General features: G+C 46.7%; 1 protein-coding gene across 2 annotated transcripts in view; it reads right to left on the bottom strand.

The window, feature by feature from the left end:
- DNAH1 (dynein axonemal heavy chain 1) overlaps positions 1-24,445 on the bottom strand; it is a 72,776-nt gene extending 48,331 nt beyond the window's left edge. The window contains exons 1-17 of one of the 2 annotated variants that reach the window (XM_080384454.1): positions 19,598-24,445; positions 18,958-19,030; positions 16,335-16,509; positions 15,671-15,827; positions 15,010-15,142; positions 13,351-13,512; positions 12,563-12,815; positions 11,165-11,322; positions 10,104-10,315; positions 8,574-8,872; positions 7,410-7,560; positions 6,634-6,827; positions 5,100-5,325; positions 4,324-4,443; positions 3,461-3,543; positions 1,897-2,038; positions 665-820 (exon numbers count right to left, since the gene is read on the bottom strand). In XM_080384454.1, the coding sequence (XP_080240580.1) occupies positions 665-820; positions 1,897-2,038; positions 3,461-3,543; positions 4,324-4,443; positions 5,100-5,325; positions 6,634-6,827; positions 7,410-7,560; positions 8,574-8,872; positions 10,104-10,315; positions 11,165-11,322; positions 12,563-12,815; positions 13,351-13,512; positions 15,010-15,142; positions 15,671-15,827; positions 16,335-16,509; positions 18,958-19,030; positions 19,598-19,867 (2,964 nt within the window). In that variant the 5' untranslated portion in view covers positions 19,868-24,445. Of the gene's footprint in view, positions 1-664; positions 821-1,896; positions 2,039-3,460; positions 3,544-4,323; positions 4,444-5,099; positions 5,326-6,633; positions 6,828-7,409; positions 7,561-8,573; positions 8,873-10,103; positions 10,316-11,164; positions 11,323-12,562; positions 12,816-13,350; positions 13,513-15,009; positions 15,143-15,670; positions 15,828-16,334; positions 16,510-18,957; positions 19,548-19,597 lie in introns of those variants that run through there. The other variant, XM_080384453.1, reaches the window with a different exon arrangement.
- Between the last annotated feature and the right edge of the window lie 1,844 nt (positions 24,446-26,289).

Genomic DNA, 26,289 nt, shown 5'->3' with positions numbered 1-26,289 from the left:
GATTTTGATAAGCAGTCCACACACAATCAGTGAAAACACACATGGCACATCATACTGAAACTTGGCTCCTTACAGTGAAGGAGTAACCACAGACTGAGAGGCAGGAAAGGATCATGTGAACTCCTACTTCCACTCTGCATCCAGACTAGGCTGGACATGGATGACAAGGATTCATTGGCAGCTGAACAGCTACAGGCAAAACGAGTGTCTGCAACTACATAAACTCTTGCCTTAGGAGAGCAGGCTATACTCCGAGCCCAGGCAGCTGCTGCACACCACTGTGCAAACAGTCTCATTCATGTCTACATAACTGCAGTAACAGCCTTACAGAAACCGATGCATCTCAACTGCTGCTTCAAGACCTTCCCCATCCAATTCCTCCTCATTAACATCACTCAGATCTAAGTGTGGGCACACAAAATCTCTCACAGAAGCTCAGGCCCATGAGCAGCCTTCCACATTCACCTGGGATCAGCTCTTCTGCAGCACAGTGGTGTAACGGAGCACTGTGTCACACTACAGGACCATGGACCAGTTCACCAGATAAACCAAAGGAGCATGAAGGACTCCTTCCTGAGGAACTGTGTCCCGTTACTTGCCCTACCTACCACCTAGAAGTCCCAACAAAGATTAGGGTCCAGTAGGTACAGGACCTGACACTTACATTAGTAACTTTCATCCCAAAGATTCTCTCCCTGCTGTTGTAGAGGATTGCCAAATTCTGAAGCTCCTTCAGCTGCTTCCTGACCTGCCTTGTTTTCTTAGCCAACTCATGAGCTTGGTTAACGTCTGCCTGGATGGAAAATCCACCTACAGTCAGCTGGAAGAGAAAGGGCAGGCATAAGATGTAGCTCTGAAGCTGAGTGCTGCCTCTGGAGATGTCAGCTTCCCAGTGTGCTCTTTTGTTACAATCAAAGGCAAGATTTTTATCCTCACAATTTCACCTCCCCCAGTCCAATTCCATGTCTGTTTAGACCACAATGAAAGTGGTGAGGAGAAGCAATAAGCTCTGGTCAGGTGGTTGAAAGTGCAAATGTGATGACTAGCTGCTTTTCATTTTCCTGACAATAGTTAATCCCTGAGGAGTAGGAGCAGTAAGTCTGTGCCCAGATTTCTTGGTACTGAATTTATACTGTCATTAGTTACAGAAACGGTGAAGTGAAAATGATAGCTCTACTAGGTCACTCAGTTTGTTTTCAAGAATTGTTTAACAACACATGTCCAGAGCTTCTCTAATAACCTTTCTGTTTTGTTTTGGTGGTTTGGTTTTCTTTGTTTGTTTTGGGCTGTTTGTTTAGTTGCTTTTTTTAATCCAGCAGTGGGGTATCATCATTTTGGGAGGCTATTTCTAAGATAATCTAGGTCACTGATCGCAGCCTTTCCAAGATGGCACTTTTTTTCTGTATTTAAGAGTTTCTGCTGAAAAATAAAACTCAAACTGTTTCAGCAGAAACCAGAGGTATCTCAGCTCCAGAACTCTGCTATGGTTTCAGGGTCTTTCATGCAAGATGAGTCCATGACTGAATGCTGTATTTTTCCCCTTGATGACAACACATCACGGGAGATGCTCTGCAGGGCACTGAGTACACAAGAAAAAATAGGAGATGCATCTGTTGCCCAAGCACCAAGAATCAGAATACTGTATCTCAGTGAACAACTTCCCAGTGAAAAATCAGTATTTCTCCAAAGAGTATTGTCTCTCACACAAAACCAGAACTCAATCAAAAGCCCAACTTCCAATAAAAACCAGGGGGAGTGTGGTAATTTTTGGTCCAACAGTACATTGACCTAAAAACTCATCTGACTAAAATCTCATCTGAAAGTTTCCCACCTGGCTGACCACAGGAGCTTCAAGGCTCCCCTTCTCTGGGCCGTATATTGTCAGGGGCTTAATACCTGCATCTCCTCCAGTTTGTCTTGAAAGCCATTCTGATCCACGATGTGGATTTTGCGAAATTTGTCTTCATCCTCCAGGTGCTGGAGCCGAATGGACTCAGCTTGCATAGTTATTTTCAGCGGCCAGTAACTTGCAGCCCACCTGCACTCACATGATGTAACAAACCAAGCCAACCAACCAACCAAACAAAAAAAACCAACAAAAAGAAAAAAAAGAGGAGAGGGAGAGAGAAGCTTTTAGAGCATATGTTTGAAATGCTGAAAATAACAGAATGAGAAAGCCAAATCCCACCAAACAAGGAAGCTTTACAACAACAGAAACACATGTGGTTTCAACAAAACATTTTTTTTCCAGCTTGTCTTGTTGATATGCAGTCCTTGTGACTAGGCTATTCAATTGGAGAGGGCTGGGGAGAAGTGGAGGGCCTTTTTAAAAGGAACAAATCCACTATGTTGCTGAAAAGCTAGGAGACAGCAAAATAACAGTTGGCATCCAGAGGGAATGTCTGTCTTTGAATGCATTCACAAGGAACTGAAAAAAAAGGGGGTCACAGTCTTGGCTTGTGGCTTTTCAGGGCTACTGAAAAAGCCAGTCTCCTGTTAAGCAGGGCAGCGAGGGGCCAGGCTAACCCAGATACAGTGAAGCCCTGGATAGCAAGGCTTCTGCGGTGTGCCCTGGGGAGGGCAATGCAGACACAGGGAAGGCTGCACAAAGTGACTGCTCACACCAGGGCAGGTTTCTTGGTTCTTGCTCAGCCATAGTCCACCCATTCCTCCATTTGGACTTCTTAGCTTGTGTGTCATGCCAGACGCAGGTTTTGGAGCATTAGATCACACCACTCCCAGCACCTGGGGATGCAGCAGTCTCCTACTAGTTCTGCATCTGCCTGTTCTGGTCAGTAAGCATACAGCTACCTCTATGCTAAGCTGCCCTAGAGCTGAGCTCTTTCCTGCAACTTCTGTGGGGTTTTTTGCAGCATGCATCCCATGTTTCTAGTTTTAGGAGCACTCTGCAGAAACTCACTCAGGTTGTACACTGGGTCAAACCCATGTCATATAAGAGGTGCTTCCAGGGCTGAGCTGACTTCAGAAGCTGTGTGACTGTGTGTGTGAGCCGACTCTGCTACTGGGGCATAGTCAGGCCCCAATCTGAACAACATAGCCAAAGACAAAACTAAGAGGAGACTGCATGGAAAAGAAATGCAGTAATAATACAGGGTTCAGGTTCTTTCCTAGTCCTAAAAAAACCTGCAAATGTTTGTTAATTTTCAGACACAGACTAAAATGTATGCTTTGAGACCTTGTAAATGTCTCAAAAAAAACCAAGAGAAAAGAGCTTTAATACATTAAACAGGTTAATAGCTACCAGTTTGCCTTGCCCCAGGCCAGAAGGCAGCATGAACCCACGCTTCTTCTCTATAAACTTCATTTCAAGAATTCAGTGCTTATATTGCCTGAGAGGCACTTAGAAGTTCTGCTGGAGTCCCTGACAGACACATAGCCCCTGAAGCACTGAGAATGGTAATTGCTGCAAAGTGTCCCACTTTGACAGTGGGATGCTCACTTGTCATTGAAATCTTCTTCGGTAAGAGTGTAAAGGAATCCCTCCATGACCTTGTAATCTTCCATGACTTCACGAATCAGTTCCTGCACAGGGTGAAAGAAAAAGACAAGAAATAGACACTTTTAGACCATACTAATTCCAACTCTCTGGTGTATACCTCATTTTCATGAGGTGCCTTTGAAGGGCGTTAGTCACACAAGCTTAATGTGATGTAGGCTGCTCCTCTGCTGTGTGGGAATGGATTTACAACCCCTTGTTCTGCGAAGGATCACGCCATCATTGCCCTCTGTTCTGTATGAATGAAGTGACCTAGTGGATCAAGTGCTGGACAAAATTTGAGTGTTTTGGGTTATCCTCCAGGTTTTTTCCTTGGCGTGGACAAGTCAGCTTACAGCTTCAAGCCTTTGTTCCCCATTGATTCAGCTGGGAAGACCTACACTTCAAATAACTTTGAAATAACCAGCACTAGAGTGTCCTAGTAAAAGAAATACGTTAACAGCAATATGAGCAATTGGTAGCAGAAATATTTTCTTGAAAACAACATTCATTTGTAGAAGACAGCTATTCAGTATACAAATGCAGAATAGATCATGAAGGTAGCAAAAAGTATATGCAACTCTTTTAGGCAAGATTTTTAACTGCTATTTTGTTTTGCATAGTTATTTAGATTCTTGATATGTGTATTTAAAAATACCAATCTTAGGACTTACACAAATACAGAGCCAGGAATCTTATGGCATTGCATGCAAAAACATCCAAGCAAAAAACCTGGAGTTTAGCTTCTGAGACACCACACATTGCATTGACAAATTTCCTTCTTACTTCCCTTGGTGCCCCCTGTCTGTAAGGAGGGTATGCCCTACCTCCTGCACAGCCAGCTGCTCAGGGACTCCCTTCATCCACTCCTGCAGCTCAGCCAGCTCCTCTATACTGTTTGGTTTCTCATGCATTTTGCAGCTGACAACTTTATATGCATCACAGATCTGCAGTAAGACACAGCAGAGAAAAGACCATCAAAAAGTCACTAATTGCTAATGGGCAAACTGGAAAACCTGCCATGATCCACCCACTTCCCATTCTGAAGGTGGTCAAAAGTGATGAATACACAGTCCTGTTCCTTTCCACAGTCCCGTTCCTTTTTTTTTTTCTCCACAGTCTTTCTCCATCCATCTCATTTGAGCTCAAAGGGAATGAGACTGCCAAAAAAAGAGGAAGAGGAACTGCAGGTATGTAGTTGAAATGATGATAATAACAGATTCAGATACCCTCTGGCCCAGCAGAAGCAATTGCCTACGTTCCAGTTATCCTCAGAGCCTGTAGCAGGCAGATCTTTTCAATCCACCAAGGCATTTTTATAAGATGGCAAGGTCTTGAAGAATTTTGTCTCAGGAGATACAGCTTTCAGGAACCTAACTTATTAACTAAATTTAATACTTGATTTGGTTGAGTCTGCGTATCTCCCCTCTAGTTGTTTTTTGGTTTTTTTATTTTTTTTTTTAAATAATCACTCCAATGAGGTCTTTAATATGTCCTCATTAATGTGGCCTCAGTTGCTGTCTTGGCCATTTCACAAACACAATGACTTCAAAAGCAGAAGGACAAGACACTGACAGATAATCTATTGAACCAGGTAACTTACATTCTCCACCTGCAAATGGAGGTTTTTAGCCAGTATGTCCAACATGGAAGTGGCAAGCGCTTTGTATTTTTCAGACAGATTTTGCTTAACACCTTCTATGCTGACATGGAAGGGACCAATGACAATAGAACTTGGTAGAGTGTTGTCCAGGTTCTCCTTTTCAGAAAAGTATACGTTTACTATACTCATCACCTCCTGGGCTGATGGGCATTGCTCTTCATAGTCTCTATAAATAAAAACATCAACAAAAAAAAAAGGTAAAGTAGACCTTAATGTTATTTGAGCACCCAGGCTGTTCCTAGGATGTCCAGAGGTGTCTACCCAAAGGATCAAGACATTAAATTAATGAGTATGTTTAGTGTTATTAAAACATGCATCTATTCAAATATATTCAACTTTATGCAAGCACAGACTGAGAGGGTAACCAACAGCTTCTAGACCTTACAACCAAAGATATACCTACATAGGAAGTGAGGGGGGTTTGTATCACAGCCAAATAAATGAGCGCTAGCTTTCACTGAACATGGGAAGCTACAGTAGGAAAGACATATCATGTAAAGTCCATCTATTTGGGTGACCAGCTTGCACCAAAGCTTCTGCTTCAGTGTCTTCACTGCTACGGTTACCAATGCCAAGCAGAGGAAGCCAGGCTACACCCATGCAGTGGTGTAGACAGGCCCCCAGTTTCAGAAGACGTGTATATGAAAAGACATGGAACTGGTATGTAGCTGAGGAACATTACTGGGGAGCAAGGGAAAGGACAGATTCAAATCTACAACAGGCTTTAGAGCACAATAGGTGTAGAGTAAGAGGACGAAATACTTCAGCTGCAGAAAGGGAATGGAAGAAAGAGATGAAAGACATAATAAGGTAAGAGGAGAGGGAGAGATAAAATGAAAGCACTGGTGTAAACAGGGCAAGATCAGGAGGCACCTTGCAGGAGGGCAGGCAATTCAGCATCTTCTGGGAAGAGACAGGAATTTGTCAAATGGGATTAAGCTAGAATAACAAAAGAGAAAAAGGACTTCATTCCCACTGGTTGGAGAAAAGATGAGGTCTAAAAAGAAGATCATTAAAGCAACAGAGGCTAAAGGACAGCCTAGGTGCAGAGTTTTGTCAGTGAAAACAATGAGGCTGAAACAAAAGAAAACAATACTTTCTATAGAATGTTATCAGCCTGAACAGACGTTATTTGAAGGAGGTCAGTGTCAAGTATTCTAACTGGATTTTCAAACAGGATGAGTCATTTTTAGGGCCATTAATATCTCCAGTTACACTTACAAACATGACAGGAATGTGGCTGCTGTCAGAGGCAGGAAGAAATTCTCACTGCTACCACCAATGTCCTCTAAAAGCATGGACCATTGCCCACGGCTGAAGGCTGCCTCTGATGGAGGCCTGACCTCACATCTGAGGCACATCACACACATTCGAGGTCTCAGAACAGATCCTGCATTCTCAGACAAATCCACACTACAGCTTGTGAAAAGGCTTGCCATTTGGGTTAGAGGTGCCTTTGTCAGAAGCCACTTACCGTAGGAAGTACTGGATGTCATTGTTATTTAGCTCTAAGAACTTCTCATATCTCCTGGCATAGGCTTGGAGAGGGATCAGTGCCTTCTGAATGGCAGACCGCACAGCCTCACGAAGTTCTTCCACTTCTGGTTCGTGCAAGCCCACGGAGTCCAGCAAGGGTGTGTCTGTGATAACGATGTTTTCCAACACATACTGGAAGAGAAAGGAGAGAGGTCTTTCAGGACTAGCAGAGCTAACCATGACTCCTCAGGAGAGGGGCAAGACAATCACTAGTGGCACCCTTGGGAAGTCATGCAGTCCATCCTTCTACATTGTGTCAGAAATTGTTTTATCAGTTTTACATTGCCCCCCCCCAAAGAAGGAGGATCTAGGGAGACAGGTCTTTCACAGTAACAGGCAGAAGAATGCATACACAGAAGAGATCTGCACCAGACTGACAGCACTGGAAGAGGTGCTATTGCCTTTTTGAGTCTGCTTTTGTCAGCTGCCATGCACTTAGGGCAACCGGGCTACGTAGGACATGTCTCCACAGAACCTGCAGCACTAAACAGAGATAGCAACTGGATAAAATAGCTACAGGGTTGGGGAGTTTGAAGAAATCCTGTCAGAATAGAACTGCGTTAGCACAGTGCTGTGCCCAAATTAATTTAACTGGATTCCCAACTACCTACTTCTGTAACTCTCTCCCTCAGTGCAAGCTCAGGGGTGTCTATGCCAAGCTGCAATGCACTGAGACTTGCACAGTTACATGACTGTTGATGCAGAAGAGTTCACCTTCTCCAGCTGTGGGACAGTGTGAGTCACCAGGATTCCCTTGTTGAACAGGGAAATGAGGGACTTCTCAAAGCTCTCTACAGGGGGGCTGAAGTGAATGCCACTGCTGTCTAGCACAAGGTCTGTTACAAAGAGCGGATTCCTTTGAGGCCTGCAGTGGGAAGAGATAAGGAAGAACAGGCATGTTTTTTTGAGACAAAGGCACACAACAATATCGCTCTGGTGCTGACACTAAACCACCTACTGGACAGGAGAGGAAAGCAGAGGAGAGCAGGACTGTCCCATGCAGATGAAGGTATCAAACTGCATTCTGAATTTATCAGTAGAGACATTGAGAACTCTTGTCTATCAAAGGTGAAGGAAGTGTTAATCATGGCATCCCAGGATCCCCAAAAGTCATAACCTTATGTTGAGAACTGAAGCTGCTTTAAAGAAAAATTGCAGATGGTCTTCAAACCAGGCATTCAGCATCTCCAATACACTCCTAAAATGCACCTTCTAGAAGTTATATTCAATATCTCCCAATCTTGTATGTTACCAGCATGGCTCAGGATCAGCTCAAGTCAATGTTAAGACTTCCACTGATTTCAAGGTGAAAGGCCTCATGTGAGTGGCCATTTTTTCCCTCTTTTTTGTCCTGTTTTCAATTTCTAAACCTTCTTTTTTTAATATCACAAAGAATAAAAATCCTTGTATCAATACCCAACAGAATAAAATTCTAGGCACTGTGACAACCAAAATTTGGTATTCTTAGAGATCCCAGGTCAGATCCTACTCCTGAGGTTAATCCAAGAATGGAATTAAGCAGCCATGCCTCCTGGTATTCTTCTTCCTGGCCTCTAGAAAAAAAGCTAGTAGTAATTATTTGCTCCCCCAAGCATACTGGAAGTAGCTAATCTTTAGACCAGTATGTCAAAGTAGCAGATCTTGGTTCTGACGGGCTGCTTCTTATCTCTAACAGCAACCTGAACAGAGCAGCCAGCTCTGTGTCATTCTTCCATACTCAAGGAAATGCCTCAAGGGGAGGACTGGAGGAAACAGCCCTGCCAAAAGATGCCATACAGCACAAAGTTTACTTGCAAAAACACTAGTTATAGAAAGACAATTGCACTACACTTTTCTGCTCTTTCCACCCTTTTTTTTTTCTCCCTCTCCTTTCCTTACCTGTAGGGACTATTGATGAGGTCATCTCCCCATTCCATGTCCTCTGAGCAATTCAGGATACTATGGCAACCATCCAGCAAAAAACAGGTGAAGCTGATCAATGAGTTCTGCACCAGATACCGCACAGAGTCCTGAAGCATGAATTTGATGCGCTTCATCAGCTTATGCAGTTTGGACATTTGGTAGACATCCCAGTGGCTCTGTTGCAGGTTGTACCAGTCTTTGCCTGCATCTTTCAGGTTGTTTTTTACTGCAGTCTTTAGAGCATTTATCCAAGTATTCTTGAGAAACATCTGAACCTAGGGCAAAGAAAAAAAGAAAGGTGTGTAATCCTCCAAGGGCCAATGGGAAAGCAGTATGGCAAGGTTAGCTGCTAGCTGGGACTGCTGGACCTTTCTCTGCTGTGAAAGGCAACTGTTCTCTCAGAGCTGTGACAGCTAAACAGTAGCTCTCAAATTCATGCACACACACGTGTGGCACGTGAACCTGGCCATACATCTCCTTCACTGACAGACCTACAAAAAGAAAGCCTGATATTAAAAAGCAGGAGTGCTCTATTCTTTCATTTTATATACAGTGTTTCCTTTTTGTTCTCTTTTCTATAGAACAGTATCCCTGGAGCTGCCTGTGTCAGGGTCCCTCATAAAAAGCTGTGTAGACAGTATGATGAGCAAGTAAAGGACAGAATGTTGTCTTCTCTTGACAAGTGAGGAGAAAGAGGGGAAGAAGCCAAGGGCAGCAGCAGTCTGCAGTGTTTTAATTTATTAAAATACCACCAAGTGTTACTTTTGCTCCACAGGCAGCTGCTGTTTGAGTGTAATAAAACAACCTCAGTCACTGAGTGGATGACAGCACTGCCTAGCTGAAACAGCATGGGACTGGGAAGGACCAGCACATGCCCTCTGCCACTGATTTAGCATGTAATTGTGCAAGTTACTCCATGTGGCCACATCCAGGGTGCAATGTGCTGCCTTCATTTAGAGGGCACGAAGATCTTCCAGCAAGAGTTATCACAGAGTTGCAAATTTTTGTCCTAGTCTGTCTGCTGACATTGCAAGCAGAGTAATTTAATTAAGTACATAAAGAACATAGAGTGTAGCAAAGCATTACCCTACGAGTGCTTCAGGGGGAACCAAAGCTCTTGTGTCTTGCATCTGGATGGATGGGGAAATAAAGCCAAAAAAACCTGGACACTTCTGAGTGCCAGCCAGGACTGTTATCTGCAGGGAGACCAGGATGGGGAAGGAAGGGTTGCAGCCCTATGTGGCCACTTGCTCAACCCATGACTAAAAGCATGGTCAGCAATGGCTGATGCTAACTAGGGGCCTATGGCTCTTTCAGCCTGTTCTCCCCACATTCCAATACATTTGACACCCACATGCAAATTCCTCCCTGCCCCACCCACAATGTCTCCTTTGAAAGCTCATCCCTTTCCAGGGAATCGACCTGCAGCTGCTGCACTGTCTAATACGCACTGCCAGCCTGCTTTGCTGCTCCCTGTGTTCATCCCCCCACGCTTCCTTGGCTCACCTGAGTGAAGGTCTGTATCTGGATCTGTTCAAACTCCTCCAAGCAGACGTGCTTGGCTAAGGCTGAGTTAAACAGAGACATGGTGGCTGCCCTGTTACACTCATCTTGCACCTGTGTGAGGAGGAGGATGACTTCTGGCCTGCTCAGGAGCGAGACAAAGTTGAAATCTGCCTGTCGTTCAACAAAAGGATAGTCTGGGATCCAGATGAGACCTGACCCAAAAAAACACACCAACAACATTATTGCCTGCAATGTTATTCCCAGCTTCTGTTTTAGAGGGAGACTACAGCTCCCTTCAGGACAGCATGTGGGAGAGGGACTCCCCTTTGTTGCACAGACTTTATTATCATGTAGCAGTTTCAGCAGATGGCTGGATGAAAGAAAGTCTCTTCTCTGCAGCAGAGACTTTCTGCAGCCTCCCATTAGTGGCTGAGGGGCTGTCTCAGTGCCTGACCTCCCTGAAGCTTTGGCCCATGAAGTTTCCATGAGAAAACATTGGACTTGAAGAATCTTCCCACTGAGGCTTCAAGGCACAGCTGAGTCATCTCATCTGTGACAAGCCACTTGTGAACCACCTCAAGGCATTCCAACCTTTGGAAGATCCAAGTACACAATATACTGGCTCCCCCCTTTATCTTTTACTGCAGCCATTTTCTGCCATTTTGGGACTCTGAAAAAGCCCGAGTCCTCTTTCACACCTGAGGTATGCCACAGCCCAGCCCAGCAAATGGAAGGCAGCCAGTCCCAGCACAGTGCAGAGTGGAAGGCAGTTAAGCTAATTGCAGTGCCATCCATTTGGTGCCATTAAGGGGACACTTGCAGAGGTACTGCAGCTTAGCTGGCGGATGGTAATGTGTTATACTGACGTAACATGAACATGCAAATATAGCCTAACAAAGAGCAGACACACTCAAAAGTCTCATATAATCTCCTGCTGCTGCCCCTTTTGAGCTCCAACAATTAACGTGAACCTGAGAGTTTCTGCAACAAAGCTTGAATCCGATCAAAGACAAGAGGTCCTATAACCATGCCTAATTCAGACTGCTTCACTGTGTCCCTACCTTTCTCTGGTACTTTCTTCTCCTCTTTGTCTGGCAGGGTGACATAAGAAAACATCTCAGGTTTGGAAGTGACGACAGTGTCAAAGCTTATCCTGTTCATGGTGCGTTCATAGTCTAATCTCACTTCTTTCTCCAGGCAGTACATATGGTCTAATACCCTGCCACAAGACATGGAAACAATAATAACCCATAGTGTTTGAGCAGAAGTATGCTTGCAGCTTTACTGCAAAACCCATCCTTTGCTCACTCCCTTCTGGATTTGCTAACCCAAAAGCTCACCTACTACTGAACACATTAGGAGAGCTGTGCAGACAATGAAGCAGCTAGCAAAGCTATCAACCGGACGTTTAATAACAGAGGCATGCGGGGACCTGGGAGTAGGACTGCAGTCTTCTCAAGTGTCTTTTCAGATCAAAGCAAAATCTCCACTGGGAAGAAGGATTACAGAGGGAAGGGGAAATAAGCAAGAACTTAGGAAGCTAGCTGGCAGCTCTGGAAAAGTTGGGCTATCTGAGCTGTCGTCCCAACTGCCTCCTGCTGAACACCTCTTGACATTTGTTTCGGCAGCCAGAACATGTATAAGTGCTGAAACCCTGCTGTTTGTCCTAGGAAATTATCAACCTTCATCTCAAGCAGGCAGAGTACTTTTCTTTATGCCTATATTTCTTCTCACAGTGACTAAATACTCTCCTACTCTCTAATTTAGGTGGCAGACCATGCACCCCTTCACACCTTCCTGTCTCTGAGCAGGGCAGTATGGCTGATTCCCAGCAACACCACCAACAGCTCATGATTCACCAGCCCAGGGACTCTTTTAAAACACCTTCTTGATATGAACTGCATCTCAAAGAGACACTGAATTATATCCAGGTGGAGATCTGTCCTGTTTGCATCACCCCGTGCAGATCTTCTTTTGATTTGTTTTAGCAGCTGTTAATAGGTAGAAGAGTCACCAGCAGACAACAGCCAACTCTCTAGAGACGGCTGGCGGCCTGCATATCAGTTCAGCAGTGACTGATCTGTTCCCTAAAAGCACAGGAAGACAAGGTCAATCATGTCATTTCTGTCCAATTTTCCTGCTGTCAAAGGCCACTTAACTGTAGGCATACGCATGGCTCAGTGGATCTGCACATGAAGTACACCTCCTTCATCTGGGAACACTGACAAACCACCCATCCTGTACATGTGCCCCTGGGGCTCCTGTCCAACCTACTTCTGATGCCACTCTGGGCCAGGGGGTGGTGTGCATGTGCACAGGCTGGAAGGCAGATCAGATCCACAGTCTATGAGTTGGATGCTCAAGATCTGCCTCCATTGGCACTTGTTTTGTAGCCCTATGAGGTCCTACAATGTTAATGGACTGAAGGCAGAGACCCAGACATGTACTTAATGCTTTACCTCTTCTCTTTCCTCAGTTTGGGTGTATGCACAGCCAACAGCTTCATTCTCTGCAGGCTCTTCTCGCTGATGCTGTTTAGTCCATCTGTGGGCATGCAGTCCACATACAAATGGTACAGTAGCAGCGCCTGTGTCTTCTTACGCAAGTTGTTGGCAGAAACTATCCGCTGTGCAAACACCTGGGGATCTTCAGCCACAAACAGCAGGCAAACTCGTGGCACCCAGTACTGACATGACAACAATGGGGCTCTTCCTGAGAAATTAAAGTAAAGCTTACAAGAGTCTACAGGGAAAACAGAATGGCTTGCAAAGCTGACAGCAGCTTTTTGATGGACAATATAATAGGGCTGGTTTACTGGAGATAAAAATGAGGGACCAAAACTGAGGACAGCAAGAGACAAGGAACATGGAATTAACAGCAGCTCCAAACCTTTCAAGAGGGGTGTACTTCATCTTAAGATGTCCACATTCCCCCTCAAAATGGCATTGACCCAGAAAGATCATCATTTAATTTGTCCTGAAGGCAGGAAAGATGAGAGACAGAAAAAAGAAAGGTATCGCCAAAGGGAAGGCCTCAAATAGGTTGTCAAATTTTAAGGTGTGGAGTTCTCTCCCCTGGAGGTTTTTCCAGACAGGTTAAACAGACACATGTCAAGGGTGGTAACGGGGAGAGGAATTGAATGACTTCTTGATGTCCTTCCAATCTCTACCTAGGACCAACTAGCATGGGAAATGAACTGCCCTCAAAAGTATATGCCAGGTCCCAAAAGGCCTTACTCAAAACACACCTTCTGGAGTTACTCCTCCATTGAGGATGGGTCTCCCCTCTTCATCCCGCACCAGCCCATTCTTATCTGTTTTATGGACCAAGTAGAGTCCTGTCTCCTTGTCATAATCCAGAACACCAACATCAATCCACTTGTAGATTAACTTCTGGCTTTTGGGGTCCTCTGAGAGAATCAATGATTAAAATGGAGTTAGTCCATTCTCCTGGAAGCTAGAGCAAATGTACTTTCCTGATAAGAGTGGTGACGCTACAGTCAAATCCATTTACTGGTTTAGTTCTTAGTCAATCTCACATAATTTCTGCTGTGATAAAATAAATAATGAACTGAGGTCTTACTGCTTAGCATTTCCAACTGCACACACCAAAGCTCTCCATTCCCCTCCTCTTACCGATATAGGTTCCCTGTGGACCATCCTCCTACCTCCTGCTTCAGGCACTCCCACTCACTCTTTGAAGCCATAGTCTTATATCTGGATCCCATATGCCCCTACATCCTCTTTCAGCCCATACCTAGGGACCCCTCTGCCTCCAATTCCTTCACCCCTTGATCCAGGACCCCTCATTACCCACATGAGCTCTGTGGGGTTCCCATTCTCCTTTCCTATGTGTGGGTTTAGCCCTGTGTCACCCTCCACATAAGTCCTCATTCTTCTAATTGGGAGTAGATGTAAAACCCTGTACCTTCTCCCCAGACCTATTATTTCTTTGGGTCATTCCCAGGGCATCTAACTCTTAAGTGTTCAGATCCTCTAAAATACCGGGAGGTGCTACCCAGATGTATATATCTGTATCAATATCAGTATAGATATAAAATGGATGCTGTTAATGACAGGTCTGAACTACAGGAATTTGGAACAGTGCTGGCACTACACAGATGTCAGTGGTCTCACCCTCCCCAGGGCCCAGAGGGTCTGACTACTTGTGTGCAGAACAGTCCATTCAACCTGGAGAGTGATCAGGTGTAGTGTTCCCCAAGCCAGCTGCAAGCAGAACCCAGCCATCATGTGCTGGCTGCCTGCAGATCCACACAGCTTATGTTTTACGCTTAGGTTTTGCAGACAGCCAAGCTTCTGGAGGTTGCCCCAGAGCTACAGTCAGTACACGTGTCAGTTCCTATGTTTTAAAGCTAGTGCAGATGTGCTGATATGACCTGCAGCCACAACTGGACACCAGATCAGCTGTACCTAGTGATGCCTTCTTATTGCAAAGGCTCCGAGTGACAGGAAAACAACACCCACATCACTTAATTTGCCCTAGATTTACTACTTGGATTTTCACTGCAGTCTGAACTTGACTTCTGATCCTGCACTTGCTGTGAAATCCAGGCAGAGCATGCTGTGTGCAAGCTAACAAACTTCATGATGACACTTATATATCAATAAAGCAAAATTTTGACAGTACTGACTTCCAGGCACAGAAGGAGGAGGGCAAAAGTTAAAAGGCTACTTCTAAAACAGTGGAAATAGTCAGTCCAGGGCAGGAGTCATTGTCAGTGAGACCCCTGGTCTCTTGCTCTGACTGCCTGAGCCTGGTCAGAATGAGATATTGCTTTTCTGCTATTCAGAGCCACATTCATCAGAATCTACACATTCTCTTCTGCTGAATGGGCCTGTAACTGTTAGCATTGCCTTGCTTGAGCAGTAACTCATTCAAGCTTTACCGTGTCCAAGTACATCATCTGTAGGTAAAAGTGCTTTTCCAGGCACTGGCTTTCTATCCTGAGATCCTGGCTCCAGTCCTAGCGAGATCCACTCTTCTGGAGTTCGACAGTCATACTCATCATTGTCAAATATCTAAAAAGCCAGGACATGAGTAAAATTAAGTCTTACTTCAGAGAGACGGAAGTAGCCAATACAACATTTCATGAGAGGGAAATTAACGTATAGTTCCTAAATGGGCTACGAAAATGGAAAACAGTCCAGGTGCAAAAGCTGTGCTGATGTTTGATCAACAATCTTCTCCCAAACAGCAATATCTAGCCCTTCCCTAGGGAGCGCAGACCACCACCTAGAGAGGTCTCATGCAATAATACTGCTAACTACTGCACTCAGAAGGAAACATGAGACAACATCTTTTCTTTGGATACACAAATGACAGTGAGGAGCACCCTCAAGGACTATTAGTTCTGATGGAAGAAGTGGGCACCCTGCAGAAGATGCTCAGCATCTTGCAGAGACCCTTCAGGGCCCAAACCTGCTTTAAAGCATTTCCTTTTTTTATTGCCTGTTGATTCGGTGATCGCTAAGTGTCCCGCAGTTTTCAGAAACATCCCATGGTATAAGCAATAAGACAGATCACAAGTGCCAAACATGCTCTCTGACCTTCAACGGGAGGTAGATGGGAAAGATAGGATCTTTCTTCTCCTCAACAGTTGGCATATTGTCAGGATCATGGTGCCTTGGCATCAGCTGATTGGAGTCTATCCCCTCGCTGGCTAAGAGCTCAGCAATATCAAAGGTGAGATATAACCGTCTCATCCTGTTTTGAATCAGATGGGGAAATAACCACTAAAAGCACCTAGAAGGGCTCCCATGCCTACAACTGCACTTTTTGATTGTGCACCCCTATCAGTAAAAAAGTTTTTGAGCACACACTGCACACATCTCTATTTCTTCACTTATAGAATAAAATAGTTCAGTTGGAAGGGACCTACAATGATAATCTAGTCCAATTTATAAATTATATACATGTACTACTGTAGTAATATATTATGAACATTATAGAGCATACAAAAAATAAAAATTAAAAAAGGATGATAAAAAATGAAATAAAACACTATTTTTAAAAATTATTTTCTTCCCACATCCCAGTGAGTTGTCTTGCGTACCACCTGCATTGCGCATGCCCCACTTTGAAGACCATTGCTTTACAGGACAGTATTTTCCTAGAGATTTTTGACATGCCATGTCTTGAAAGCAAAAAGCAACACCTGAACTGCTGTGTCCATTCCATAATTATGTCTCTAGCCACCTTCTGGTTACTTACCTCTCTACTTCAATCTTCCGAGGGCATTGTCCTGGAAGCCGTTGGAAAGGAATCTGCACTTTGGGCTGAAATGATTGTACTGGGAAATCTGACTTGATGAGGTTCTCAGTGGTTGGTCCAATCACTTGCTTATCCAGGACACTTAAGAAGTCCTCAGGCATCTTGAAGGTTGTGACTAAGAGACATAGCAAAACACATCTGAAACCACCAGACATCACTCTGCTTTACATTCACACACACAGGAGGACTGTGCTGTCTCCCGAGTTGTCTGCAGAAGTCACTTCACTAGATTTGTGAGAGAAATCAAGCAGACATCAGACAGGAAACAGAAAGGAAGACCTTTTTTCTTGCTGCAACATGTCATTATGGGTTTCCAGTATTAAAATGATGGCATAGAAGCAGCCTCCACTGAGACTTACTGTCATGCACCTTATTAGGAGGTAGGACACTGACCTGGCTTTATGGAGCTCTGTTCCATTTCCAGCTTTGCTACAGACTCTCTACATGCCCATGGGCAAGTTACTGTCTCTAGCATATGTTTTCCCTCATTCTCAGAAAGAGATGGGATTTCCCTGCCACCCTGGAGTGCCCCGAGACCAAGAGTCAGTCGTAGCTGGGAGGAACTTGGTCAAGATGGTGATAAAGGGCTTAAGAATACTGCAGGAGAGAGTGAGGTGCCCAGGGCATCTTCACGTCCTGAATTCCCTATTCACACCTTACTTGGGACAAACCTCTCTGCAGTTTTTGCTCAAGCGAACCTCCCACTCACATCAACAATGGTGTGAGAAAAAATTTAGTTAAACAGCTAACAATCTAACGATCTGGCCAAATGTTTTCAATGGGAATTTGGACTAAGCAGAAAGCATACATTTCCAAGAATTGGCTGAAATTAAACTATGTCATTTACCCCATAAATAAACCAAACTGTTTATATTGCTAAACAAGCCACAAATAATAGAACAGCAGCAAACTGGGAATTTGAAGCTTAACCTAAATTAAGTAATTGCATGCAAGCTTTAAAAAGCCCTATTCCCTAGACAGAGCTAAGCATTGAACTATAAATGGATCTTAGTGGAGTGAGAGCTTTTCGTTTGATGAACTTTCACAGTCTACCAAGGAGAAACTTAAGGTTCTGGCTTGTAAGTGGGTATTTTGTACGTCAAGCTTTGGACCCAGTCCTTCACCCTGCTCCATGTGCTTCTGCTTGTATCATGGATGCAACCCCTTGATTTCAAAGCAATTGTGCAGAGCAGCCAATAATGCTGAATCCAGACACATTTCAGGATGATCAGGTACAGAAAGGGTCCTCTAAGAGGTCATTCCCTTGCCTTTCTTAAATGGCCCCCAACTGAACCCTTGTAGCTGTACATCGTCTGCTTAGGGACTAAAGGAAATGGCTGTTGAAATGGCTCCTCTCTCTCTCTCTCCTCCCCTCTCTTAGGAAGGGCACCTAGCCTGGAACAAATATGATCCTAAGCATTTGCGTTGTTCATACCAACATGCATGCTTACGGTAAGTTCAAGGAATCCCTAAGATGCAGCTCCTTAGCCTCACGTCTATCTCTTGCTTGGGGTCCTTACAAAATGGCCCTGATTTATATTTGTTGTCAGGGAGCACAGCTGTTCCAATTTTGTCACTTCATTGCTGCAAAATCCATGGCACCATCCATTATGGCACTTTGTGCACTATCAACTATTTATGTCAATACTTAGCGTTTCATTTGCATTTACATTTCCAGCTTGATAGCTTCTTCCCCCTTGAAGAAGCAGCAGATCATAAATAGAGATCTGTCTCCACTTGTTAGAGATGAGTCTAGCTTGTCAAGATTCACTTGAGGATGCAGTCATTTGTCCTCACTCATGAAAATAAATGTCACTTCTAAGCACAGGAAGGTGGTATATATAGTTCCCATCTTTCCCTAAGACTAAAATCCTCTCACATGCACACTTTCTCCTCACCTGCTGCCAGTCTATGATCTGTATCCCCAGGGGTGCTCTAGGGGACAGGAGAGTGCTGGCAAACCTTTCAGCCATGCTCTGCTCCTGTATTTGAGTATCCATGATACAACAAGCTCTTGTAAGCAGGTGGGACTAGCAGCTCTGTATACACAGACCTCCTGCATCTAGGGAGAACAGGCCGCTCTGGGGTGCAGTTGGATACAGAATGAATAAATGAAAGAGTGCCGTGACTTTGGCTAAGGGTACCTACAACTTGACACAGCGCTCTCAGGCAGGTCCCGTTTTCTTAGGAAAGGGACACTGCTGGCTCCATACTCAATGACAGCACATGCAAATTCAGTGCTCTCCTGGCTCATGGGACCAAAACTCCCATAAGCAGCAACATAGCCCACCCTGAACATGCTGGGGGGAGTGGATATATCCAGGAGACAAGGGAGCACTGGTTTACCACCCATTCAGATCACTTTGCTCCACCTCCACATGAAATTCACTTTTCACAGGACATTCAAGCAGCTCTGCACCATTCCCGAGCACCGAGAGGAGAATGAAAGCAAACCACTAACCTAGAGTTATCAGCCTAGTTCCCAACATGCTCACTATAAGCAACCTTAAAAGAATGATGGCCCCATTTCCTGCCACATCAATTTTCCTCTCAATATATTTACCTTTAGGGGTGTGCTGCTCGAGGTCTGCCTGTCTTAGCAAAGCGTGGTACATACGGGGGCCAGCACAAACATCCTGAAATGCAGCATGTGAGGGAAGTGTCAGAGATAACAAAGCACAGTTCTAGCACAGTGGGAGGGTGCGTTATAGAGGTCCAGAGAGAAAGTGAGACTGTAAGACCAACTTTACCAGAGCCTTAGGGACAATTGAGACTGTGAGTAATGGTCAGAAAAGGCTCAAAGAGACACAAATACCTGCAAAGTTCTGCCCAGTGTACAGAGAGGCAGGGGATTTGCCAGCAGAGTGCAGTTTAAGATGCAGATTGGGGGCTGATTAGGCAGTCATTAGGGTTTTACTTCTAAATACCATTTGCAGTTACAACCACACACCTGCCCTGCCACACTGATGTCCTAAACGTGGACACCATGACAGTGGTAGTACTGGTTGCTGAGGAAGGCAGCACAACTATGATCAGGAGGAGCCTTATGGCTTCACTCTGTACGGGTCAAGGTCTTCACTAAAGTCTCTGACCAAAATGAAGGGCTAGGACCTGAGGCGAAAGCTGTATTTCTCCATCCAGGTGTACCATAGGTCTTTTCATTTTAGGACAGTGGTAGAAAAAGAATTGCTCTTTGCACTTACCCCCAACATGTTGGAGGCTCCTGGAGTGAGGACATCAGCATAAGATGTCTTTTGTCTAAAGGCTGAGTATTCTTTTGGCCCCTGGTTGCAGCTATCAGGAAGCAACAAACTTGTTCCTGGACTGCAGTCCCAGCATGAAGCCTCATTGCTGGCACCAGGAGGACTGGGGCTCCTACCCAGAGAATTCCTCAGATACTCCTTTGCTTTATCCATCTTCTTAGGGAGACAATGCTGTGATGCAACCCTAGGCTGGCTAGAGGGGAAAGACATTGGAGACTGTTAAACGCTATCTTTGGCGTTCCTCCGCACCCTCCTGCTGCGCTGGGTATCTTAGCAAGTCAAAGATAAGTGGGTAACAAGGTAGGTTCGATCTCCTGCTTCGAAACTAAGTGCTGCCTTCATAACCTGGGGGCCATTGGTCTCATGTGGCTGACTCGATGGCTCACTAACCCTGGGGAAAGGGAGTGCTTTATTACTCTGGATGGATTTTGGAGGGGGAAAACCAGCAGTATACACATGAAAAGCTGCTTTTCTGAAGCAGCAGGGGCTTCCCGGATCTGTGGCGGCATTCAAAAGGCTACCAGGAGAATTTGAGTAAGCTGGGACTACAAGAGAAGTGCTACTTTTGCTGTACCCAAATCCCTTAAAAACCTTGTCACACATGACTCCAGTGGGAGCAGGCTACAGCCTAGATACAAACACAGCTACTCCCAGGTGTAAAGTCTGACTCTTTCATGTAAACAATTCAGGAGAGATGTTTAAGCATTGCCTAACGAATATTAAAATAAAGCTAGAAGCTCCCCTCTCTCTCCTCCTGCAGGGGATATTTTTGCTGGTGATGTCAGCTCACAGATAATTTCTACTCTTCCATCTCAGGAGACACAAGTCCAGGCAAACATCACAGCTATACAGCTTTATTTTATAAAAACCTTTGCACACTGAGAAATAGTAATTAAGAGCTGCCCTTGGACTTCTGGCATGATGATAATGCAACCCTTGATTTTAGGCTTGTCTAAACACAGAGATGACTACTGTAACTAATTAGTACAGCTGAAGTGACACAAGCCCCTCCGGCCTGCACACACATGTGTCAATATAATGATGTACACATACCCACACAGCTTATTCCTACAAATTATGAGTCAAAGCTCTCCATAGCATCTCTCAAGGCTACTCCAAGTGCAATACAGCTTATTCATCAATTCCTACTCAGGGTTAGACCCAGAATCCTCATCCAGCCCTACCCGACTAACGGTTTGTGTCCTGCACCCTTGCTAGGACCCACATGTCTGCCTTGCTTGCTTCTGGAAGCCAAGCCTTTGCAAGAAGCTGCTACATGGGATTCTTAACGGCTTGCCGCAGCTAAGTGCTAGAAAGCCCTTGCCTGGTCTTACAGGCCACAGCTGGCATGGTACCTGTCTGGAGTCTCATCCTGACATGGAGACAACACCACATTCCTGCCATGCCCTCTGTTCTGCACTTGAACGGAGTGAAAACTCTGCCCATCCTATACTCTTGATCAGGGAGGGCAATTTTTTCTATATTTCACCTTGCTGCCTGTCTGCAAGAATGAATTGGCTACACACAGCAGAGAAGGCATTACATGCATGCCGGAGATAAGAGGGAATAACTGTGCTGGTTTATTACTGCAGGTTCAAGCCAGTGCACAATTTTGAGAGGTTGAATCAAAAAAGAAAACAGATAATAAATCAAGGTTACCATGATGCGAATCCTTTAAGCGAAATGGAGTAAATGAACAGATTGGAGAGACCTGGGAGATGAGATCAATAACACCCCCTCCCCTCCTTCAAGCTAGAAAATCTCAAATCTTTTTCTTCTCAGCTTCTCTTTGGCGTGGCAACTGGAACTTCATACCCTGAAGAATGAATTTTCCATGGAGGATTTTGTTTTTATTAGCTATTTTATGCTCTGGCCATATCTATTTTAGCAGCCCAGCAGGATTGATTGCTATCAGCCAAGATCCAAGGATTCCTGATGAATCACTGCTGGACTCCTTCGTGCCTGCTGCACCAGCACAGGGAGCAGCAGCAGCAAGGCAGAACGACCCTGTGGTGGCTCTCCTGATATGTCACCTGAGCACCCTCTTCCTGGGAGCAGGGGCAAAGTGGCAACATGACTTGCTGTTTTACCTCTTAGGACCAGAATCCTAAACCCATCTGATTCAGAAAAGCTACCTCCAGGATGCAAGGTTAATCTGAACCTTTAGTAGGGTGAGTGACTGAGCCCACTGCCAATTTAGTAGGATTAGCAATCTCTGCCTAAAACCAAAATAATGTGTCTGCTGTAGACGATGGCTGAGTTCCCGTGGTGGGGGAAGTGTGCACCAAGCCTGCCCACAGGAGGCCTAATTCTTCACTACTTTGCTCCCTGTATACTCACTCACACCTCCGTAAAGCCCTTCCTGAGAACTTATCTCAAAATAAAACAAACCCCTACTCAGTGTCCAGCTAAAAACCATCCATCTGTCATGCTCTCCCAGCTGCACAGAGGGAAGGTCTAGTGTTTGTAACTGCAAAAAAACCTGAAACACACCAACTGAAAAAAAAAAAAAAAAGAACAAAACCAGGCCTCCAAAGTTTTCCTGGCAATTCCCCAGACAGATGAGTACAACAGCTAGTCTGAGTGTGCTAAAGCTGATACAGAGATGGGACAACTGCTAAGACCAAAGGCAATCCTACTGTCCTGCCACCCCAGCTGTCGTGATGTGGTCAGGGTTTCCAGCAAAGTGGTTTCCTGGGGCATGGTAGGGAGCTTGCTCTTATGCCAGCCTCCAGCTAGCAGGTAGTTTGGTGCTCACATTCAGCTTTCAAGAACAGTCTCCAGGTTGGTTTAAAAGATGACAAAAGAGACCCTCTCTTTTATTCAGCCTAGCTGCTGAGCCAAGGGCTTTACTGAAGAGCAGTTCACTATTCCCCAGCCTCCAACTCCACTAGCAGGCCCTTCCCACTCCCCACAAAACAACAAGCAGCATGTAAACTCCAGGGCTGTCCTCCCCACCCTCCATTCAATGGTGACCCCAGACCCTCATCCCTGGGCAGCAGAGCTTGACAGGCATTGCCAAGGCTGTTGAATGCCATGTTGCCTTCCTCTTTGCAGCGAAAACGTAACGGCAGCCCAAGCCTTCAGCCAGCTACGCTAGAGCAACTACCAATGGTGTGAAGTAGCTCACACTTGAGGATTTCTTGGTTGCCCGAGGAACTCTGAAGAAAAGCAGTAAAATCACCCAGAGTCCTCTTAGTGTCACACTCTGGCTGCTGTGGGCAGGAGGCCGGCTGCATGCCATGTTCACAATTTTCGATCCTTTTCTACTCAGAACACTGTCCTCAGGGCTGAAGCTCCCCTTCAACAAGGAGTGCTTCAAAGGTGGGGGAAAAAGGAGTTCAACTCATCACAAGTAGATGAGGTGTCTTCCTGAAAGCAGATGCTCTGCCCACCTCAATAACCCTTCACTGCCCCTATGCATCTGGGAGTGCCTCCCCATTCTTCAATGGCAAACATCTGCCTGGCACCAGCCATCCCAGCTTTGGCAATAATAAGCTTTCAAAATCTTTTCACGACTGCTGAAACGCCTATCTTTCTAACAGTTCAGTCATGCGCTCTCACACCTGAAAAACATGTTTCCTAGACATACCAGGTACGTTGTACTATGCTAAATTGAACTATTCAAAATGAGAGCATATTCTAATGGCACTGCTGACACAACATTAGCTAGTGTCTGTGTGTCATTGTGGCAAAACTATAATTACAATTTCATGGTAAATCCAGGCTTTACATATCCAAGTCAAACTCCTACATGTCTTGCTCAATGTCTGATACGAGCTTTTTGATCTAGTGCCTCTACTTTGATTCTTTGATCCAAAGCTTTGACAAAATGGACTCTTTTCTTTCAAAACAGCTGAAAATTGCAACAGAAAAAGAGAAAAGTACTTTAAAAATAATGTCACCCCTAAGCAAAACTGCAGATTGAAATCCAGTAGTCATTTATTGGAAATCTATTTATCTGTGAATAGCCAGAACCCCAACTACTACACCATCCGGATGCCAACACGTAGAAATTCCTTCTTCCTGTAATTTAAGCCATATAATATAAGCTCAGACAAGGTGATGCACTCTCAACAAACTGCTTAAACATTATCCTCTACTTCAAATCTCCTCTACTTTAGAAAGGGAGTTGAAAGTAATTTCGAGTTTTATAGCAGCCCATTCCCTCCAACAATTTGCGTGGTTTTAAAATTGATTTTCCTCTGGGTTTTTAAATGCATTCCTTTCTCCATGGGAAAGCTCCACACAACCACCACTAGAACCTGAGGACGCAGGGGGGAACAGCAAGACTGATGGTGAACAGCGCTGCTCATTACACAGAGCGCCTTAACGACAAGGTTACACCACACGATTTGAGGTTATAGCCATGGCGGGTGTTACAAGGCACCACACAAAATATTTAGACCGTGACTCCAACAACGTTAGTTTCATTTAGGAAGAACAACAACTCCTGTTGCTACCGGAGGGCCAGAGAAGTCACCCAAGGCAGCGGCACACTAGCTGTGGAGAAGGGCCAGGGCGAGGCAGCGGGGGACAGCCACCCGGTCCCCCCACTGTGCAGCAGTGGCGGGGGGGCACCCCACTTCCAACGGGATCCAAACCCTGCCCGACATTTCCAGTGTCTGGACAACGAGGGGGCTCCCTCACCACCCACACCCGAGCGCCCACCGCCCGTCCGCGCAGCCGCCCACCGGCCCCGGGCCTCCCTCTGCCGCCCCACTAGGCCGGGCCCTGCGGGGCCCGTTCCAGCCCCCCCGACCCCCCGTAGACCACGGACCCCCGGGCCCGCTCCCAGCCGCGGGCGCGGCGGCGCTGCCCGGGCCGGGGGGCGGCAGCCTGGCGGCGGGACCCCGGCCCGGCCCTTCCCGGCGGGCGCTACGCACCGCCCGGCCCGCACCGCCCCGGCTGCAGGTACCCGACGCCGGCCTCGTTGCTACGGAAAGAGGGGGCGGGCGCAACCATCCCGCTGGAGGGGGCGGCTCCCCCCGCGGGCACTTGGGCTGGTCCGGAGGAGGCGCCAGGCAGCGCGGGCCGGGCAGCGGCATGGCCCGGGCGGGGGGCGCTCTCCTCGGCCCGCTGTCGGCAACGCGGGGTCGCCGCGGAGGCCCGGCTGCCACCGCAGAGCTGCTGCCGCCGCCTCACAGCTGCCACCACAGCGCCGCCACGAAGCCCCCAGTGGCAGCTCAGAGCTGCCGCCACAGAGCCCCCACCGCTGCCTCAGAGTCATCACCCAGCCACCACCATTACCCCAGGGCCACCGCAGAGCTGCCACCAGAGGCCAAGGCCACTGCCGTGGAGCCACTGCCACCAAGTCACCACCACATCAGCCCTTGCCTTCCAGGGCTGCCAGCCCCAGGGTGTGGGTGCTGAGCCATTCCCTCGAGGAGCTGGCCCTCACCACTGCCAGCCCCCATCCCCTGTGCGGGGACAGCGAGGGGCTGGGCACCTGCCGCTCCAGTGCCACCTGCCATGGCAGCCGGTTCCCATCCCACCAGCTGCTGGCCAGGAAGGTCCAGCAGATCCCTCCTTCATCCTACCCCCGCAACCATCGTAGGCAGGCAGGTTGCAGGCTATAGAACTGCCTAATGGCTTGTCTATGACCCAGCTTATGTACTTGTCTTGAGCAGTCACACCTGGGAGGTCATGTCAGCTGGTGACTGCCACCATGTGCTCTGACCCTGGAGAACATGTCATGCCCTACAGAAGGAAAAGTGGCACTGAGTCCTGCTGGGAAGGCCCCAACAAGCAGGTTCCCCCTGGGGAGGGGATGGCGGGGAAGGAACAAGCAGTACCAGCCCCAGAGAGGAGTGAGGAAGAACAGATTTGGATTATTGGGGGAGAGAGGAAGGAGGTGGAAGAAGCAGAGAGGAAAGGATTTAAAGAGGGGAAAAAAAGCCATAAAAGTAAGAAATCTAGTGTGAGTGAGTGCAAAGGGCAGAGGAGGAAAGGATGAAGCAGGAGACCAGAGTGGAGGCTCCTGCTGGAGGGGACCCATGGGCAGGTGGATGGGCAGGGGCTGCTTCACAGTCCCTTCGACCCCCCACACCTGCTGGCCCTGGCCAGGCAGGCAGAGAGCTGAGAGCAAGTCCTGCTGCTGCACAGCTTTGCACCCAGGAGGGGCAGAGTCCGGGAAAGCAGGGCCAGAGGAGCAGAGCTCTGCAGGGCTTCCTGAGGACGAAACAGCGGCAGGCTGGCCCATGGGATGCCAGCATGGCCTTGCTTGGGGGCAGAGGGTCAGGCAGGCTGGCACCGGGGTGGGGGGGCATGCCACGGGGAGGCACCAGAGCCCAGGTGATGAGCACCGGCTCTGCTCCATGCCTGGGCACCTGCTCCACCCTGGCACCTGCTCCAGCAGCCGGGTTGGCACTGGGTACAAAGGGCCTGGGAGTCAAGGCGGGAAGAGGCACTTGTGCCATCCAAAAATTTGCAGGCAAGGGGATGTGAGGTTTGGGCAGAGACAGGTGGAGGCTGTGGCAGGCAGAGCCTCAGGGAAGAAGCACAAGCTTCTTCACACAAGAAATCCCCCTCCCAGCAATGCTCAGCTCCTGCCAAGGTGTTCTCTGGGTCAGCCCCATGCACACAGCATCTGTCTTTGTGTGGATTCGCACCCCATGCTGGACTGCCCCTGG

The sequence above is a fragment of the Falco punctatus genome (genome assembly GCF_963210335.1).
Source record: "Falco punctatus genome assembly, chromosome: 4".
NCBI lineage: Eukaryota > Metazoa > Chordata > Aves > Falconiformes > Falconidae > Falco > Falco punctatus.
The sequence above is the reverse complement of the archived record's forward strand: the minus strand, read 5'-3'. Positions and strand labels throughout refer to the sequence as shown.